Source organism: Canis lupus, chromosome 22, assembly GCF_003254725.2.
Source record: "Canis lupus dingo isolate Sandy chromosome 22, ASM325472v2, whole genome shotgun sequence".
NCBI classification, from domain to species: domain Eukaryota; kingdom Metazoa; phylum Chordata; class Mammalia; order Carnivora; family Canidae; genus Canis; species Canis lupus.
The window spans coordinates 60344817-60360930 of record NC_064264.1 but is presented as its reverse complement, the minus strand read 5'-3'; the positions used below and the strand labels follow the sequence as shown (position 1 = coordinate 60360930).

General features: G+C 41.7%; 1 protein-coding gene and 1 long non-coding RNA gene across 4 annotated transcripts in view; one reads left to right on the top strand and one right to left on the bottom strand.

Annotated features, from left to right (window-relative positions):
• The window catches only part of LOC112656130 (uncharacterized), a 34960-nt gene extending 19743 nt beyond the window's left edge, over positions 1 to 15217 (bottom strand). The window contains exons 1-2 of the long non-coding RNA XR_003134141.3: positions 15022 to 15217; positions 3940 to 4033 (exon numbers count right to left, since the gene is read on the bottom strand). This is a non-coding gene — a long non-coding RNA (uncharacterized LOC112656130). The remainder of the gene's footprint in view (positions 1 to 3939; positions 4034 to 15021) is intronic.
• The window catches only part of TUBGCP3 (tubulin gamma complex associated protein 3), a 76811-nt gene that overhangs the window by 5354 nt on the left and 55343 nt on the right, over positions 1 to 16114 (top strand). For all 3 annotated transcript variants that reach the window (XM_025441329.3, XM_025441331.3, XM_025441328.3), the window contains exons 2-6: positions 3947 to 4054; positions 7578 to 7645; positions 11297 to 11374; positions 12697 to 12914; positions 14752 to 14924. In XM_025441329.3, the coding sequence (XP_025297114.1) occupies positions 3947 to 4054; positions 7578 to 7645; positions 11297 to 11374; positions 12697 to 12914; positions 14752 to 14924 (645 nt within the window). The remainder of the gene's footprint in view (positions 1 to 3946; positions 4055 to 7577; positions 7646 to 11296; positions 11375 to 12696; positions 12915 to 14751; positions 14925 to 16114) is intronic.

The following is a 16114-nucleotide window of genomic DNA, read 5'->3' as shown; positions in this document are numbered from 1 at the left end:
TTATGATTTGGATTTTAGAACCCATGGGCATCTGTTGAGGAACAGTGTACATGTGAATCTCATTGTATCCTTTCACAGGGCAGACTTCTTCCCTGTCAGAGGGCTGCTTCCTCAGAGAGGCCTTCGGTACACAGCCCACTTCACGAGGGGTCCTCCCTGTTACTTGCTGTCGAGGCATACTGCTCCTTTTCTCAACATACTTGAATATTTTGTTAATGAACTTTTTTTTTTTTTTTTTAGAACTCAGAATCCTAGGAATTTATAAGTATTTTTTTTTTTTTTTAAGTAGAATAGTTTTACAGGCACTCCTTTGTAAGCATGTAGTTTTCAGTGACACATTTTTTTTTACTTTAGGCAAGCTCCATGCCCAGTGTGCAGCCCAGCCTGGGGTTTGAACTCACAACCCTGAGATCAAGACCTGAGCTGAGATAAAGAGTTGGACACTTAACCGGCTGAGCCACCCAGGTGCCTCAATGCCACTTTTAATATATATAAAATTAATATTTATTACTTAGGGATCCCTGGGTGGCCCAGCGGTTTGGTGCCTGCCTTTGGCCCAGGGCGCGATCCTGGAGTCCTGGGATCAAGTCCCACATGGGGCTCCCCGCGTGGAGCCTGCTTCTCCTTCCTCCTGTGTCTCTGCCTCTCTCTTTCTCTCTCTTTCCTCTCTCTTTCTCTCTCTCTCAAATAAATAAATGAATAAAAAAATAATTCTTTAAAAAAAAATTTATTGGGGGATCCCTGGGTGGCTCAGCGGTTTGGCGCCTGCCTTTGGCCCAGGGCGAGATCCTGTGAGTCCCGGGATCAAGTCCCGCATCGGGCTCCAGGCATGGAGCCTGCTTCTCCCTTTGCCTGTGTCTCTGCCTCTCTCTCTCTCTCTATCATAAATAAATAAATAAATCTTTAAAAAAAAATATTTATTACTTGGAGAATTTAAAAGTTTGGAAAAGTATGGGGAAGAAAAACTACTCCCTAATCTTAGGATTCCACAGAAATACTTCGATTATTTCTTTTGGCTTGCCCCCTCCCCTTTTGTATGCATTCAAAAAGCCCTAAACACATTTTGTGCTCCATAGTGGTGTTTAAGGAGGATTTAGTGTGGGCTTGCCTGTGTGCATGTGTGTTGGGGCGTGCTTGAGATAGGAAGGCAGTGTGAAGAGATGACATTTAAATAGAGAACCAGGTGAAGTGGTGGAATGAGTACCCGGCAGATGTGGGAGAAGATGGTCAGGTTCTGAGCTGGAAGCGGGTGTTATGTGCTCAAGGATTGGCAAGACTGCAAAGCAGGGCTGGTAAGAGGGACCAGGTTGGGTAGGCTATCCTCATGAGTTTATATTTTATTCTGGGTGTGTTGGAAGGATTCAGGCAGACCAATGGTAGTGTTTATGTTTTAAAAAAATCACTCTGACTACCATGTGGATAATTTAAGGGGGCAGAGTAGGAATGGGTGCCTGTGCCAGCTTCATGCTCACCAGATAGAATGTGAGAAGAGCTCCTGAGCTTGGAGAGCTTCCTGCCTGGGTGGTGGCAGTCTGTTTTTATTTCAGCAGTTCTAATAGGTGAATAATGGCATCTCCTTGTGGTTTTAAATTATGTTTCCCTAATGACGAATGTCATCGAGCATATTGTCACGTGTTTCTTTGCTGTTCATTTTCTTGGTGAATTGTCTGTTGAACACTTTTGCTTATGTTTTTATTTGGATTTCTTTTTTCACCCTTTACTGAGTTTTGAGAGTTCTCTCTATATATCTGAATTCAAGTCCTTTGTTGTGTTTTGCGAATGTTTTCTCAGTATTTTCATTCTTTTAACAGTGTCCTTTGCAGAGCAGAAGTTTAATCTTGGATGGACTCCAGTGTATCACATTTTTTAATGGGTCAGGATTTTGGTATCTTACATAACTCTTAGTCTAACTCCAAGTCACAAAGATTTCTGTTTTTTTCCTCCCTAAGAGTGTTTTAGGCTTATGTTTTATGCTTACTATGACAAATTTGAGTTAACTTTTGTATATGTTGTAGGATATGGGCTGAGATTCTTTTTTGAGTTTACCCAAGAAACCATTTTCCTCCCACATTTAAGTTGCCTTATTCTTTAAAAGTTTTAAAACAGAGGTTTTGAAACATTTTTAAAGAATATTTTATTTATTTATTTAAGAGAGCAGGTGGGGAGATGGGTGGGGCAGAGGGAGAAGGAGACAGAATCTCAGGCAGACTCTGCGCTGAATGTGAACCTGATACGGGGCTTGATCTCACGACCCTGAGCTCATGACCTGAGCTGAAATCAAGTCAGCTGCTTAACTTACTGAGTCACTCGGGTGCCCCTGAAAACATATTGGTACCATGGTCCCATTCCAGATCAATAAATCACGATTGGTGAAAGATGGGCTTTAGACTTAGTATGTTTTTAAAAATAAACTTTTAGAATAATTTCAGAGTTACAGAAGCATTTTGACTATCATAGCGAGTCCCCTTTATATTCCATGCCCTTCCCATTGTTAGTGTCTTAATGTTAGTATGGTCTGGTGGTTATTCACTACATACTTTACTCAGATTTTCTCACTTATTACCCCTTAATGCCTCTTTACTCCTGTAGGGCTCCTTCAAGAGTACCATGTTACCTTTAGCTGTCATCTCTCCTTGGGCTCCTGTTGGCTCTGAGAGTTTCTCAGACTTTAAAAATTACTATTTTTTTGTTTTTTTGATGACCTTGACAGTTTCGAGGGTTAAAAGTTAGTTATTTTATAGAATGTCTTGGTTGGGATTTAGCTGGTCCCCCCTCCCTTCCGCCCCCCCGTGATTAGACTGTGGTTATATGTGTGTTTGGAAGGAAGGTCCCAGAGGTAAATTGTCCTTCTCATTACCTTGTATCCAGGGTACATCATGTCAGGGTCACTCGTCACTGTGGTCACTGTTGTCTTGACCTTGATCACCTGGCTGAGGTGTGTTTTTCAGAAGTCTTCTGCCTGAAGCTTTTCCCCATTTCTGTGCTCTCCTCTTTGGAGGGAAGACACTGAGCAGCCCACACTTACGGGGTGGGTGTTATGTCATACTAGCTCCTGGAGGGGAGTATCTATGGCAGTTATTTAGCTTTCATTTTCAAACAGTTCTGTGCGATCAGAAGTATCACCTCTTTGATCCCTAAATTTGTGTCTTAATTTTCTTGGTCACAAATTTATGTTTCTCAATTCCTTTTTTAAAATTTTTTTTGAAGAACAAGCTTTTGATTTCACTGATTTTGTTTTTTATTTTTCTCTTAAATGTCATTGATTATTGCTGTTATTTTATTTTTTCACAATGGCCGAGTTTAGTTTGCTTCTTTTTTCTAGATTTTATTCTGTAAGCTGAGATTGATTTGAGACCCATCTTCATTTTTAATAAAAGCATTTTATACTCTATATGTTTTCTCTAAACATTGCTTTAGCTGTGTCCTACCTATTTTAGTGTTGTATTTTCATTTTCACTCAGTTCAAGATATTTTCTGGTTTTCTTTGAGACTTTCTCTGGCCATTGTGTTATACAGTGTTATTTGCCTTCCAGATGGTTGAGGATTTTTCAGGTATTCTGCTAATTTCAAGTTTAATTCTGTTATTGATAGAGAGGCATAATTTGAATAATTTTAGTTATTTCGTATTTAATAAAGTTTGTTTTGTGACCTCCAGTATAGTCTGTCCTGGTGAGTGAGAGGTGTGTAATAAAATTCTTTATTCTCAGTTTAGTGGATTTGTCTCCTAGGGATTCATCAGACTGCAGGCCTGTCCCTTTCTTGTTTTATGGAACTGTATGTCATTCATTTACTTTGGTTTCTTAATAGCTCCTCTGCCTGCAGTGTTAAAACTTTAGGAAAGTAGGAGGTAGTTAGATATGCCCAATCTATTGTCTCCACTGAAGCATGAGGTGATCAGAACTTAGCCTGATTGGCAATAATTTGCATCCTTGTGTTTACCTTTCAGCTGATGTAGCCCAGCAGTTCCAGTACGCTGTGCGAGTTATTGGCAGCAACTTTGCCCCAACTGTTGAAAGAGATGAATTTCTTGTAGCTGAAAAAATCAAGAAAGAACGTATGTATTTTTCCTCATTGTTACTTTTTTGAGATAGAGAGCATGAGGGGAGGGGCAGAGGGAGAGGGAGAGAAGCAGACTCTGCTGTGTGTGGAGTCTGATGTGGGGCTTGATTTCACAACCCTGGGATCATGACCTGAGCCAAAATCATGAGTTGGATGCTTCAGTGACTGAGTATGAGGGGCATAAGGGGCTTAGTGTGCACTCCTGTATATCTTGTGGTTTGCAGTATTTATTATGCACCTTTTGACCACATATCATAGAATGCTCTTGGCAAGAAAATGCTCAGTATTGTTTCTATTGATTGTCAACCTCCAGACTTCTAATACTTTAGAACTTATGAACTTTTTAATTCTGAGCTGATACTGAAAGCTTAAGAAAGACATCATTACCTTTGAGAAGAAAGCTTTTCATTTATTAGCACCGGGGTACTGTGATGTTCTCTGGCTGTATAAGGTGGGGCTCTGCTGCCTCTCTGTACTCTGGGACTGAGGGAGGGAGGCTTTGTGCAGAAAGACCCACATAGGAAATTTCTCTTGTATCAGTCGGAGGGTAGTTTTTCTCCAGAGGCCTGCTCCTCACAGTTCTCTGGGCTGTCCCACCCCAGCTTCACCTGCTAGAAAAGCAAGCCTTGCTATGAAGGTCAGTGTGTTTTCCTTGCTGAGGTCTGGCTGTTAACTGCCTAGATGAAATGGACTTCGGTTACTTCTGACTGTGTTGGCAAACCAGTGGTGACACCTTCTAGGATTTCCCTCCTTCATGGCATAGTCTCCAACTGCGAGTTGGTGCCTTGTTCACTGCATTTGACCAGTGGTCTGAGCATGTCAAACAGGGCCGTGTAGCGGAGCTGGAGGTGAGGGGCCTTGGTGATTAAGGCACTGTGCTCAAGTACCTGGACCTGGCAGTCCTCACCTTGGCTTAGTTGGGTTTGATGAGCAGTCAGCTTGGAAATGACCCATCCATTGGTGTTATTTACCGTGATATATTATTTATGTAAGAGGTGAAAATGGAGTATTTATCCTGCTGTTAACCTCTAAACACTTCTTTTTATTTACATTTCTTGTCCATAAAACTAAACATAAGAACACTACTCTTCTTGAACCCTGATGACTATTACATCTTAGATTATTTTTCCATTTCAGACTTTAGATTATTTTACATTTTGAATTATTAGTGACAGCTCTAACTATTAGGTACTATATTAATAGATTATTCCTTTTGCAAATTTACATTTCAGGGTCTCCTGATCATATTATACATACACGTAGTAGTTAAAAATAATGTTTGTCATGGGCATTAAGGAGGGCCCATGATGTGATGAGCACTGGGCATTTATGCAACTGATTTGAGTTATTGAACACTAATCTGAAACTAATGATGTACTATTTGTTGGCTAATTGAGTTTAAATAAAAAAGGTTTATTTAAACTGAGAACTGGCATGACATTGTTGGAGTGGGTATTGCAAGGAAGTCTTGAGATTTCTTTTGACAGCAGGAGCCATGCATAGTTTTGTTTTTTTTTTTTTCTGTGTAATATCCTACAGTTTTGAAATAAGACTTGTTGTGTATTGACACCATGCACCTTTTCTGCCTGTTAGCACCAGGTGTCCACCAGGTGTCCATAACCACTACCACCATTGCTCCTCCCCAGACCCCCTCCCCCCCCCAACATCCCCAGCTCTCAGATGGCCCAGCTGCAGTGGTGGAGTGAGTGCTGTGGATGGCTCTCTCATGTAGTGGATGTAGTGGGCACCATTGACTTACCATATTTCCTTAATTCCTAGATAAATTTTTTACATTTTAGCATTTTTGAAATTTGATTACAGTTTTTGGTAGGTTAGTTGAATTAGGGTGGTTCTGTCTTCTGAAATAACACAAAGGTCATTTTCCATTTTATATACCCGACTTAAAATATAAAAGGTTACGGTGTTTTATATTGAAACAAATTGCAAAACTCATGTGTGACAAAGTTTAACACCTAATGATTCTTAATTTCTCACATTTGTGAGTGGGGTACATTCTAAGTAAAGATTTGTTTTGCAGTCTATTGGATAAATCATTATTTTTTGGTGAATATTGTTTATTTTTATTTGTATTATTTACTGTTTTATTGTCCTATGATTATTTTGCATGTCTGAGTTAGTGTCAGTCTCTTTCTATAGAAAAAACATCTCTTAATTTAGTGACTATTCATTTGGAGTATTTCTATATGTTTTAAAAGGAAGTAAATTCTTTGATTTTATTTTTTTTAAGATTTTATTTATTCATGAGAGATGCAGAGAGAGAGGCAGAGACATCAGGGAGCCCGATGCAGGACTCACTCCCAGGACCACGGGATCATGACCTGAGGCAAAGGCAGATAGATGCTCAACCACTGAGCCACCCAGGCATCCTGCAATACATCTTATTTTTATTTTTATTTATTTTATTTTATTTTATTTTATTTTATTTTATTTTATTTTATTTTATTTTATTTTATTTTATTTATTTAATTTTATTATTTTATTTTATTATTTTATTTTCTGCAATACATTTTAAAGATAGCTTTACCTCTCTGCATAGGATGACTTGACAGTGCAGATGTAATTGGGATGATTTAACTTCTGGTATGTGGTTTCTAAGATCAGAACGTGATACCAAGACCCTTTCCTAGCTGATGTATATGAAAAAGCATTGGCCATCAAGCCAGTCTTTCTGCAAACCAGTTGGAACATATAGAGCTAAGTGAACTTGGCTGATGAGATTTTAAGAAATCAGTCCTGCTGGGTGATTCCTTGGAGCCTACAGATGCTATTAGCTAGATCATGAAAATGGTGCCTTTTCTCTGGTAGCAGGTATGGCAGGGTTCCTGTGAAAGGCGCGTGTGCATAGGTGGTGTGTGTGGTGTCACAGGTGTGGGTGAGTGGGGTCTCCTCCCTCAGGGCCCAGACCCAGCGTGTAGCCTCATCCTTAATGGAATGGACCAGAACATGGGCTTCTCGTGTATTACTGTGGGTTTCAGGAAACTAGTGAGCATAGCTCTGGGCATCTGAAGACATTTACTAATATTTGCTGTACATGTTCAAAGAAATGCTTAGAATGTGTGGTTTTAATGTAAGCTATCATGAATGATAAACTTTTGTTATTGCCCTTGAATTTACCACTCCCACAGTATTTGAATTTACCACTCCTACAGGAGTATACATCTCTCCTTTCACGTAGTCATTAATGAATTAAACTGGTGGTAGTTGGCCTCACTAGACTGCTTATTAATATTTGTAGGTAGAATCTAAAAGGTCCCTTTTAACTTATAAATTCCTTGATTCCTGCCTAATAACATCCATATTTTACAAACGTCAGAGAGATTAAATGCATTGACCAAATAGGTAGAGCTGAAATGCCACTTGTTGGCTAATTATTTTGATTCTTAAGCTCAGGATTCTTTTCAGACATCAGTTAACCTGTTACCATGGGTGAAACAGGATCATAAGAGGGATTTTAGAGTATGTGATTAACACAGTCCTTTTCTTTTCTGACTTTTCAGTTATCCGTCAGAGAAGAGAAGCGGATGCTGCGTTATTTTCAGAGCTGCACAGAAAGTTGCATTCACAGGTACCATGTGTCCCACTGGGGTGAGGCCATCAGACCCATTTGGGGCCTTGTGGTCTCACATCCACTTTCCTATGCTGGGGAATGGGTTTTAAATGTAGATTGTGTTTGGCTTTTAAGAGCTTTTCAATATTAAATGTAATTTTTAGCTGCATTTAATGCCACACTGCTTATAAAGAAGATGGAAGCCACATGGGGAAAGTAATTGGAATTATGGACACCTGAGTTTGTAGTGCAGGTGGCTTCGTCCCATCACAGGGAGGAAGCACACTGGTGGAAGTCTTGACTACCCATAGCTGCAAGAGCTTGTCTTCTTGATACACTTTAGTGTTCATCACACCCGAATTGGTGCTGTTATAGTGAATAACTTAAAAATTTCTGATTTTGAACATTTTGTTGTTGGATGAACAATATTAGGACACGATAATAGAACACTAGTAATTAAACAAATTAGAAAAATATGTGCAGATTAACAGCTCCCATCTTTTTGCTAAAACACGCAGTTCCTGGTTTTAAAGTTTGATCCTGCCTTTTCATTGAAAGCCCTTCTCGGCTGTGCTCCTGTGTGAGGCGTGGGCAGGACTTGGCAAATGGGATCTGGTGTGGTATAGAGATGTTGGGGAAGGGGTCTTGGTAGTCCTGGGCTGCAATCTGGAATGTGGCTGACAGAACTGGAGAAGGGAGGATGGCCGGTGAGGGCAGCAGCAGGTGCAAAAAGTTGTGCTGCATGCCGGGAGAAAGGGGCAGGTGGTGAGGGTGTGGTATGGGAGGTGTGGAGGGTCGTGGGGGCTGCGGGTGGCTGGCCCGTGGAGGAGGTGAGCCTTAGTAGGGTATGAATGCTGGGAGAAGCATTCTGTGTCGTCGGCTGGAGTCAGTTAACCGCTTTGTTTTGATGTTTCTCCAGATCTTAGGGTGCACTAATGTGTATTCTTACATTTAAAGTTCAATTTGTGTGTACGTTTGAAGTTTTCTGTCTGAATCATGGTTCTTTAAGATTTCAGAATCCGAGATAACAGGGTCTAAAGTAGTTTAGAAGCATTTAAAACATCTGTGATTCTGGAGTTATTTATCCTGGTTGCTCAGCAGGTCTCCACCCCACCCTTCTGCACCCTGCTTTGTGCACTGGAGGGCTGACAGGTGCAGGTGGCAGCCCCAGGGCTCTCTTTGTTTTGTGGCTTCTGGTTGGCTTTGCCTGGAAATGGCAGGGTTGAGGCCAGTGAGGAGTGGTGCCAGGCTATTCATCCCTTCCTGCCAGGCACCCCTGCGCCCCTCCACCTCCCGTGCCAGGCTCCCTGGCTCTGGTGATCTGTGCCTTCTGCAGCCCCTCAGGCCTCCCTGCTGCTGATGGCCCCTGCCTGCCTGGTGCCGCCCTGCTTCCCTGGTCTGTCCACAGTTCCTTGCAGCTGCCCGGTGCCAGGGGCTCTTCAGGCTGAGCCTGGCCCTTTATACACCTGCTCCGTTCATGTTAACAAAAATGATGCCTCCTCCTCTGTATGTGCCATTTGATGAGTTTTTGGTGCACAGCTTTGTTCACTTTGACAACTTCCTTTGCTCTCCACTCTGCATATCGTCTTTATTTCTAAAGTGAGAGTTATAGGTCTAACCCAGGACTCCCACTGTGTGGGTGAAACTTCCGCTGTCTTCCCAAAGCCTCCTGGGCATCCTGACGCTCCATGGGACACTCCCTCAGGGACTTACAGCTCAGTAGCCTCAGACCAGGAAGGAACATGCCTGTGTTTTCTTGTTTCATACCTCCAGGCGTCCGTTCACAGCCACTCATGCACACCTCTGCTCTTTCCTCTATGTTTGCCGTTTTGGTGAATGATAATGTTGTTGGTCTATTCCCAAGAGCCAGGAACCTGAATGTCACATTGACGATTCCTCTCCCTACATCTGCTGTGTCCCCAAGTCTCGTTAGTTGTCCTTTTCAGGCATGCCTCTCATTTGTCCCCTTTGGAGGCAGACAGACCTTAGTTTGCATCCCAGCATGTGGCTCTATGAGGTAGGTAGGTGGTTTAGGTTTTCACCTTTGCTTCTGTCATTTATGGAGAATAAGGCCTGTGTCCCCACGTGGTTATGCCGATTACAGGAGGTGACATGTTGAGGACGTCCCCCGCAGGCCTACTGTATGTGGCAGTGCTGTTAGTTGATTGCTTCCTAGCCCTTCAAGGAGATGGGATCTGGTGAAGAGCGGCGCTTTGGAGGCAGGCAAATGGGCTTCAGGCCTTGCTCCTGTACCCGTGGTGTCACTGAGCCCAGGGAGTCCAGGACCTTCCCCACAGGGGGCTGTGAAGGTTGCCTGGGTGGCTGCAGAGACCAAGTGTCCGCCTCCCCCTTGACCATGTTGTCCTGAATGACTGCAGTTTCCTGTGCATCTCATTCTGTCTCCTGCAGTCCAGCCTCTGGGGACAGTCAGCAGATACAGTCATGCCTTCAGAAGCTTCCTGCTTGGACGTCTTGGTCCCACGCTGGAGACCCTTTTAATCTGATGCATTGTTCTACTTTTGGTGTCCATGCTTCTGCCTGGCTTTGGCCAGGGTGATCTGTCTTCAGTGCCCTGAAAAGGCCATGCCTACTCCCTCCTCTGTGCCTGCATCACCCATTCTTCTTTGAGACCCTGCCCTCTCTGGGGATCCTTTCATAAATGATGGGCCACTTTAGTGACCTCCCCCCTCACCCATGTCTGACATTTCACGTATCCCACCAGAGTGTATCTGCTCCTTTGTCTCTTTGCCACCAGAGTGAGGACTCTGTCGGGGCTGGTGAGTTTCTTGTTTCTAAAAAATTGTGTGTAAATCAACTTTTTAAGTGAGACCATAATTTAAATACCTGAGATGAGGTTTTTCTTTTCCTTTTTTTTTTTTTTTGAGCTTTTTCTTTAAAGAAACTTTAGAGGAATATTTTATATAACGAAGAGTTTGTGTAAAGTAAGTAACCGTCCCATGGTTTTATAAATAAAGCTATTTATGTATTCCAGCTTGTGCATCTAAAAGGTAAGGTCATATGAATGGAGTAGAAATGCTCTGTAAATTTGGGAAACATGTATTGAGGGTGGGCTATTATGGTGGAGTGAGACGCGATTGGAAAGTAATGGAGTCCATATGATAACCTTACATAGAAACCTAGGTACTGCTTGTTTTGAGAACTCTTACTGCAGAGCCTTGAGTTTCAGTATACGTGGTGCTGAGACTTACATTGTATACTTTAGAATCTCCCTTTTTTTTCTTTCAATTATTCTCTTTTATGGCCTACGTGGCACTTTGATAAAGGAGGGGAAGCGTTCACCTGTTTCATGATGGCATTTTTCTTGTAATCACTACATTTAGGAAGTTGGTTATTCTAAGAAGTATTTTAAAGGGGAATTGCTGTTATTCCGTAATTGGGTAATTTATACACATGTTCTCATTAGGCACTTTGGGGTTGGTTAGTTTCAGGAGGTTGGTTAGTTTCATGACCTCTTGAAAATGTTATTTGCAGCCTTCTATTGGGTAGCACTGTTTGTCATACCTGAAATATGAACACACTTAGACTTATTACCATGTGAATTAAAAAAACAACAACATGTTTCTATTTTGGAAATAAGGATCATTTAGGAGAAAGATAAAGCTGGAGAGTAGTACAGACTTGTTCTTTTAATGTTTTCCTTTTAAACAGGGAGTTTTGAAAAATAAATGGTCAATTCTCTACCTCTTGCTAAGCCTTAGTGAAGATCCGCGCAAGCAGCCGAACAAGGTAAGAGGCTGTTGGCAGCTCAGTGCCTTTTCTTTTTTAAATGTTTATTTATTTACTTTAGAGAGTGCAAACTGAGAGTGGGGTAGGGACAGAGGGAGAATGAGAGAGCATCCCAAGCAGAGATCTCAGCATCCTCACTGAGCAGGGAGCTTGGCCTGGGGCTCAATCCCACGACCCTGAGATCACGACCTAAGCAGAAACCAAGAGTTGGACACTCAACCAACCAAGCCACTCAGGTGGCCAGTGCCTTTATTTAAAACATGCTTAGTGTCTAGTTAGGGCAAGTATACCAATTTTGATAGGAATTGGGTTCTTTACTTAAGAAAATAATGAGAAAGAAATAACTTGTCTAGTTTTCTTGGTAGTCCTAGAAGGTCAAGAGATTTTCTTTTCTTTCCTTCTTTCTTTAGACAGGGCACTTACTGCTTTTCCTTCAGATATTTTCCAGAGTTACATTATTACCTCAAATACAAGAATGTCCCATGAAATAGAGCATAAAAACAGTTTTCACAAGTTGTTAATAGGAGCATAGCTGCATATTAATACTCAATTCTGTATGAGTTAGAGGACTTTTTAGGTTTTCTTGTGTCTTCAGATATCATTATGAACATTAATTACTGTCATACCAGTACGAACTTTGTTGCCACGCGGGTTTAGTTTCTGGCCCACGTGGTGTTGGAAGAGCCGTCTGGCTGCTGCGAGCCGAGTGTCTTGTGCAAGAAGGTGCTCCACTACAGAAACTTGAGGGCCTATGGGGGAGGAGTGTGGTGCAGGAGGCCTGTTTATGTTGAAAGCCTACGTCTGAGTAAGGAGCCGTCTTCCATTATAGGATAATGCCATACTTGCAAAAATATTTGAATGATTGTTTGGGTTTTAGTTTGCTTGGATTCTGAGGAACATGTTTTTAGTTGCCAGACCCTGTGGCAGTTTTGGAGTTTAGAAAACTTTGTGAAACTTTTATCAGTTCTGCCATATTTCAAAAGTATAACAACTAAATTATTGCCTACTGAGTACAAAATCAATTACAGAAAGAACTAAAATCTGAATACAAATTATCTTTGTTGATTTGGGAAGTGTTCTGTAATTTTATATTTCTGTATTCTTTTTTTAAGAAGATTTTATTTACTTATTTTAGAGAGAGCACAAGTGGGGGGAGGGAGAGGGACAAATGGACTCTGTGCTGAGCGAGGAGCATGATGCACAGCTTGATCCAATGACCCTGAGATCATGACCTGAGCTGAAACCAAGAGTTGGATGCTTAACTGACTGAGCCACCCAGGTGCCCCTGTATCTCTGTATTTCTTAATGGACTTCATTTTCAGGTTTCTAGCTATGCTGCATTATTCGCTCAAGCATTACCAAGAGATGCTCACTCGACTCCCTACTACTACGCCAGGCCCCAGACGCTCCCGCTTAACTACCAGGACCGCAGCACCCAGTCGACCCAGAGCGCTGGTAGCATGGGAAGCAGTGGCGTCAGTAGCATAAGTGTGTACACCTTAAATGGCCCGACCCCAACACCGCAGTCTCTCCTTCCAGGGTAAATCAAGCTTGCACACATTGATTGTTCCTCTTAGGATTTTATTCTTCTCTGTTTCAAATGGGAATTCTTTCCTCTCTAGTCATGGTTGACTGTAATCTTTTTTGGCCTACTCTACTTTGTTAATGCAAGTGCATAGTAGTAAGGCCCTATTTCAGAAGTATGATAGGATGGGCCTTTCATTTTGAGGTAACTGATTGACATTTCCCTTGCTGGATTCCCATAGTTTCTTCAGTGATTATTGGTCTCCTTTACCCATGTGTGCTATTCTCTTTATTGTTTAAAAAATAAGTAAACTGAAATAAAGCTTTCTTGTCCTCAAGTACTGAGGTCTTCAGACTGAGAATTATGGCACCTTGTAGTGCTCGAGAATTAAGATAAGTAGCTCCGGGAACGCATGGTTAATGTGCGGTCAGATCTCATGTTTCCAGGAGATCTAGTTTGTGGTTGGGAATGAAGCCACTGCTGATGCGGTAGTGGACTTGGAACTTTGCTTTCCTTGTCTTTTTACATATTTCTATGCATGGTTCATTCCTGGTGATCACATTAAAGCAAACTGTCATCCAGTAGGTATTTATACAGAACAGTGACTAGAGATTCATCGTCATGGGTGTTTCACATGAGCATAGTGTCATAGGAAATTACGTTAATACAGTTATGTTCATATCACTAGAATCTTGTGTGTGTGTAGCACACATAGGTTATAAATGCAGTCTGGTGTTCTAGAAAGACAGCAGGATATATTTTTCAGATTTAATCTCTGATTTATGTTCTGGCTGAAACAGTCGACAGACTTTGTCATTTTTACCTTAGAGTTTGAGATAATTGTTGTGAAAAAGAACTGTATAGAGGACTTTGAGCTGAAGTGGTCCTTTAGAATTTTTCTCTTAAATTTAGAACTGTATTGAAAGTCATAGTTTAATAAGTATTATTAATGACTTTTTTCCCCCCCATTGAAGATAAAAAAGAGGGAGAGCTGTGCTCTAGTTATCAGTAATCAGTCTGCTCCATGGAGGTTCATTTGTGTGGCGCAGTCCCAGGAAGCGATATGTTTTTTTTGCAGTTGTCAGAACATATGTCCTCAGAAATCAGCTGTCATGTCTTAGATTTTCAAAGAGCAGCCGTTTCTTTCTTTCTTTCTTTTTTTTTAGATTTTATTTATTTATTTGAGAGAGAGCACAAGAAGGAAGAGAGAGGGAGAAGCAGACTCCCCACTGAGCAGGGAGCCCGATGTGGGGCTCAATCCCAGGACGTTAGGGTCATGAACTGAGCTGAAGGCAGACGCTTCATCGACTGAGCCACCCAGGCACCTCCAAAACAGCAGCTTTGACATATTCTCCAAATTATCAAAAGCTATTTTGACCTTTTGTGCTTTTGCTTTTGACTTTATATTTGTACATTTTTAAGATAAATTGCAAAATCCTGGGAGACTAGTGAGCATATAGAACAGGGGACAGCACTCCAGATTTTTTACTTCTGTGATCACAAATGCTGGATGGATGAAAGCTGTTAAGTTTGAAGTTAAAATTAGTGGTGAATTTCAAAGTGGTTTTAGATGGGTAACCTATGCTATGTGTTTGTAAAGAAAAGTCAAATAGCTTTTGATTTTTATGCTAAGAAATACGTAGGAGGTGCCTGATGCCACCCTAGAGGTCCCAAAGAGCCCTTGGACTGATTAGTTGATGGATTTGAGTAGGGCGATGTCACTCACCTAGCTCAGATTTCTAATGTTATGTAATTCAATATAGTAATATGAACAGAATTTCCAGCAATGTTTTGTCTTTCAAGTGAGTAGCCTGGGTGTTTGGAGATATGAAATGCTCTTTCCTTCTTTCAGACAGCCTCATCATGCTCCTGGAGTGGGAGACTGTCTTCGGCAGCAGTTGGGGTCACGTCTTGCATGGACTTTAACTACAAACCAGCCTTCTTCACAAATCACTACCTCAAAAGGTATCCCAAACACTGTTTCTCGCAACGTGACAAGACCAAGGAGGGAAGGGGATGCAGGTGGTGAGTAAGGATAGACTTAAATGTAGACTTTTTTTTTTGCATATTTAGAATTTATGCTTCCCTTATCTTAAAATACTAATGAGGAGTCCTTGCTTACAGTTGTTGAGTAGTTGTTCTCATGGTGAGAGGTTCAGATGCTGAAGTATGGTCTGATGTACCTTGGGAAGTCTGGCAGTGCCTAGGATGTTGAAGATTATTTGATGGCTAAGTGGACACATTAAGAGTTTTAAAGCCCTGTTAGATTCCAATAGAATGTTTGAGTTTTTTTCAAGAGAGCCCTATGAATAGCAGTGTTTGAAACATAAGCATCTGCGAATAGAGGAATAGGCTTCATTGTCGGCTCATAATCTCCAGGTTCTGACATCCCTCTGGCTACTATCTGTGCTTGCGTAGAAGGTGAGCACCAGGGGTGTCTTGTGTGGACCTGGGAGTACAGCCCAGTGTTTGAGGCCCAGCCTGTGCAGCCACACTGCCCACCTGTGTCTGTCCTGTACCACATAATTGCTTGTGGGTGCTTTGGCTGGGAGGCTGGCTTCCAGACCATGAGCATGCCCATCTCCGCTCCTTTTTTTGCTGTGGCTCCTGATCTCTAACCAGTGCCTTCAGGCCTGTGTGATATACAGAGCTAACTGAAAAAAGGACTCTACAGTATCCTTGATTAATCCAAAAGAGCTGGAGAGGAAAGGAGGAAAGAATCCAAAAGAGCAAAGGAGGAAAGAAGAGCAGGGTAAATAGCAAACATTCAGCAGTGTGGTAAAGTTAAACCAAACATGTCCGTAGTCACATGAAATGTGCGTGGATTAGATACTTCATTTTAAAGATTCTTAGGGACGCCTGGGTGGCTCAGTTGGTGAGGCATCTGCCTTCGGCTCAGGTTGTGTACCCGGGATCCTGAGATCGAGTTCTGCATTGGGTTCCCTGCTTAGCTTGGAGTCTGCTTCTCCTTTCCTGCTATGTTTCTCTCTCTCAAATAAATAAAATCATTAAGAAAAAAAAGATATTTAAAGAAATTCTATTTAGACAATTGTATACTGCTCAAAAGAGATACATTCTAAATATGGGGACACAAGTAGGTTGGAAGTAAGTGGATGAAAAAACACATCGTACAAACATTAACCATAGAAGGATGGACGGACGCATTACTGTCAAACCAGACAGTGGCAGGAGTGTTGCCAGGGCCAGAGGGACAT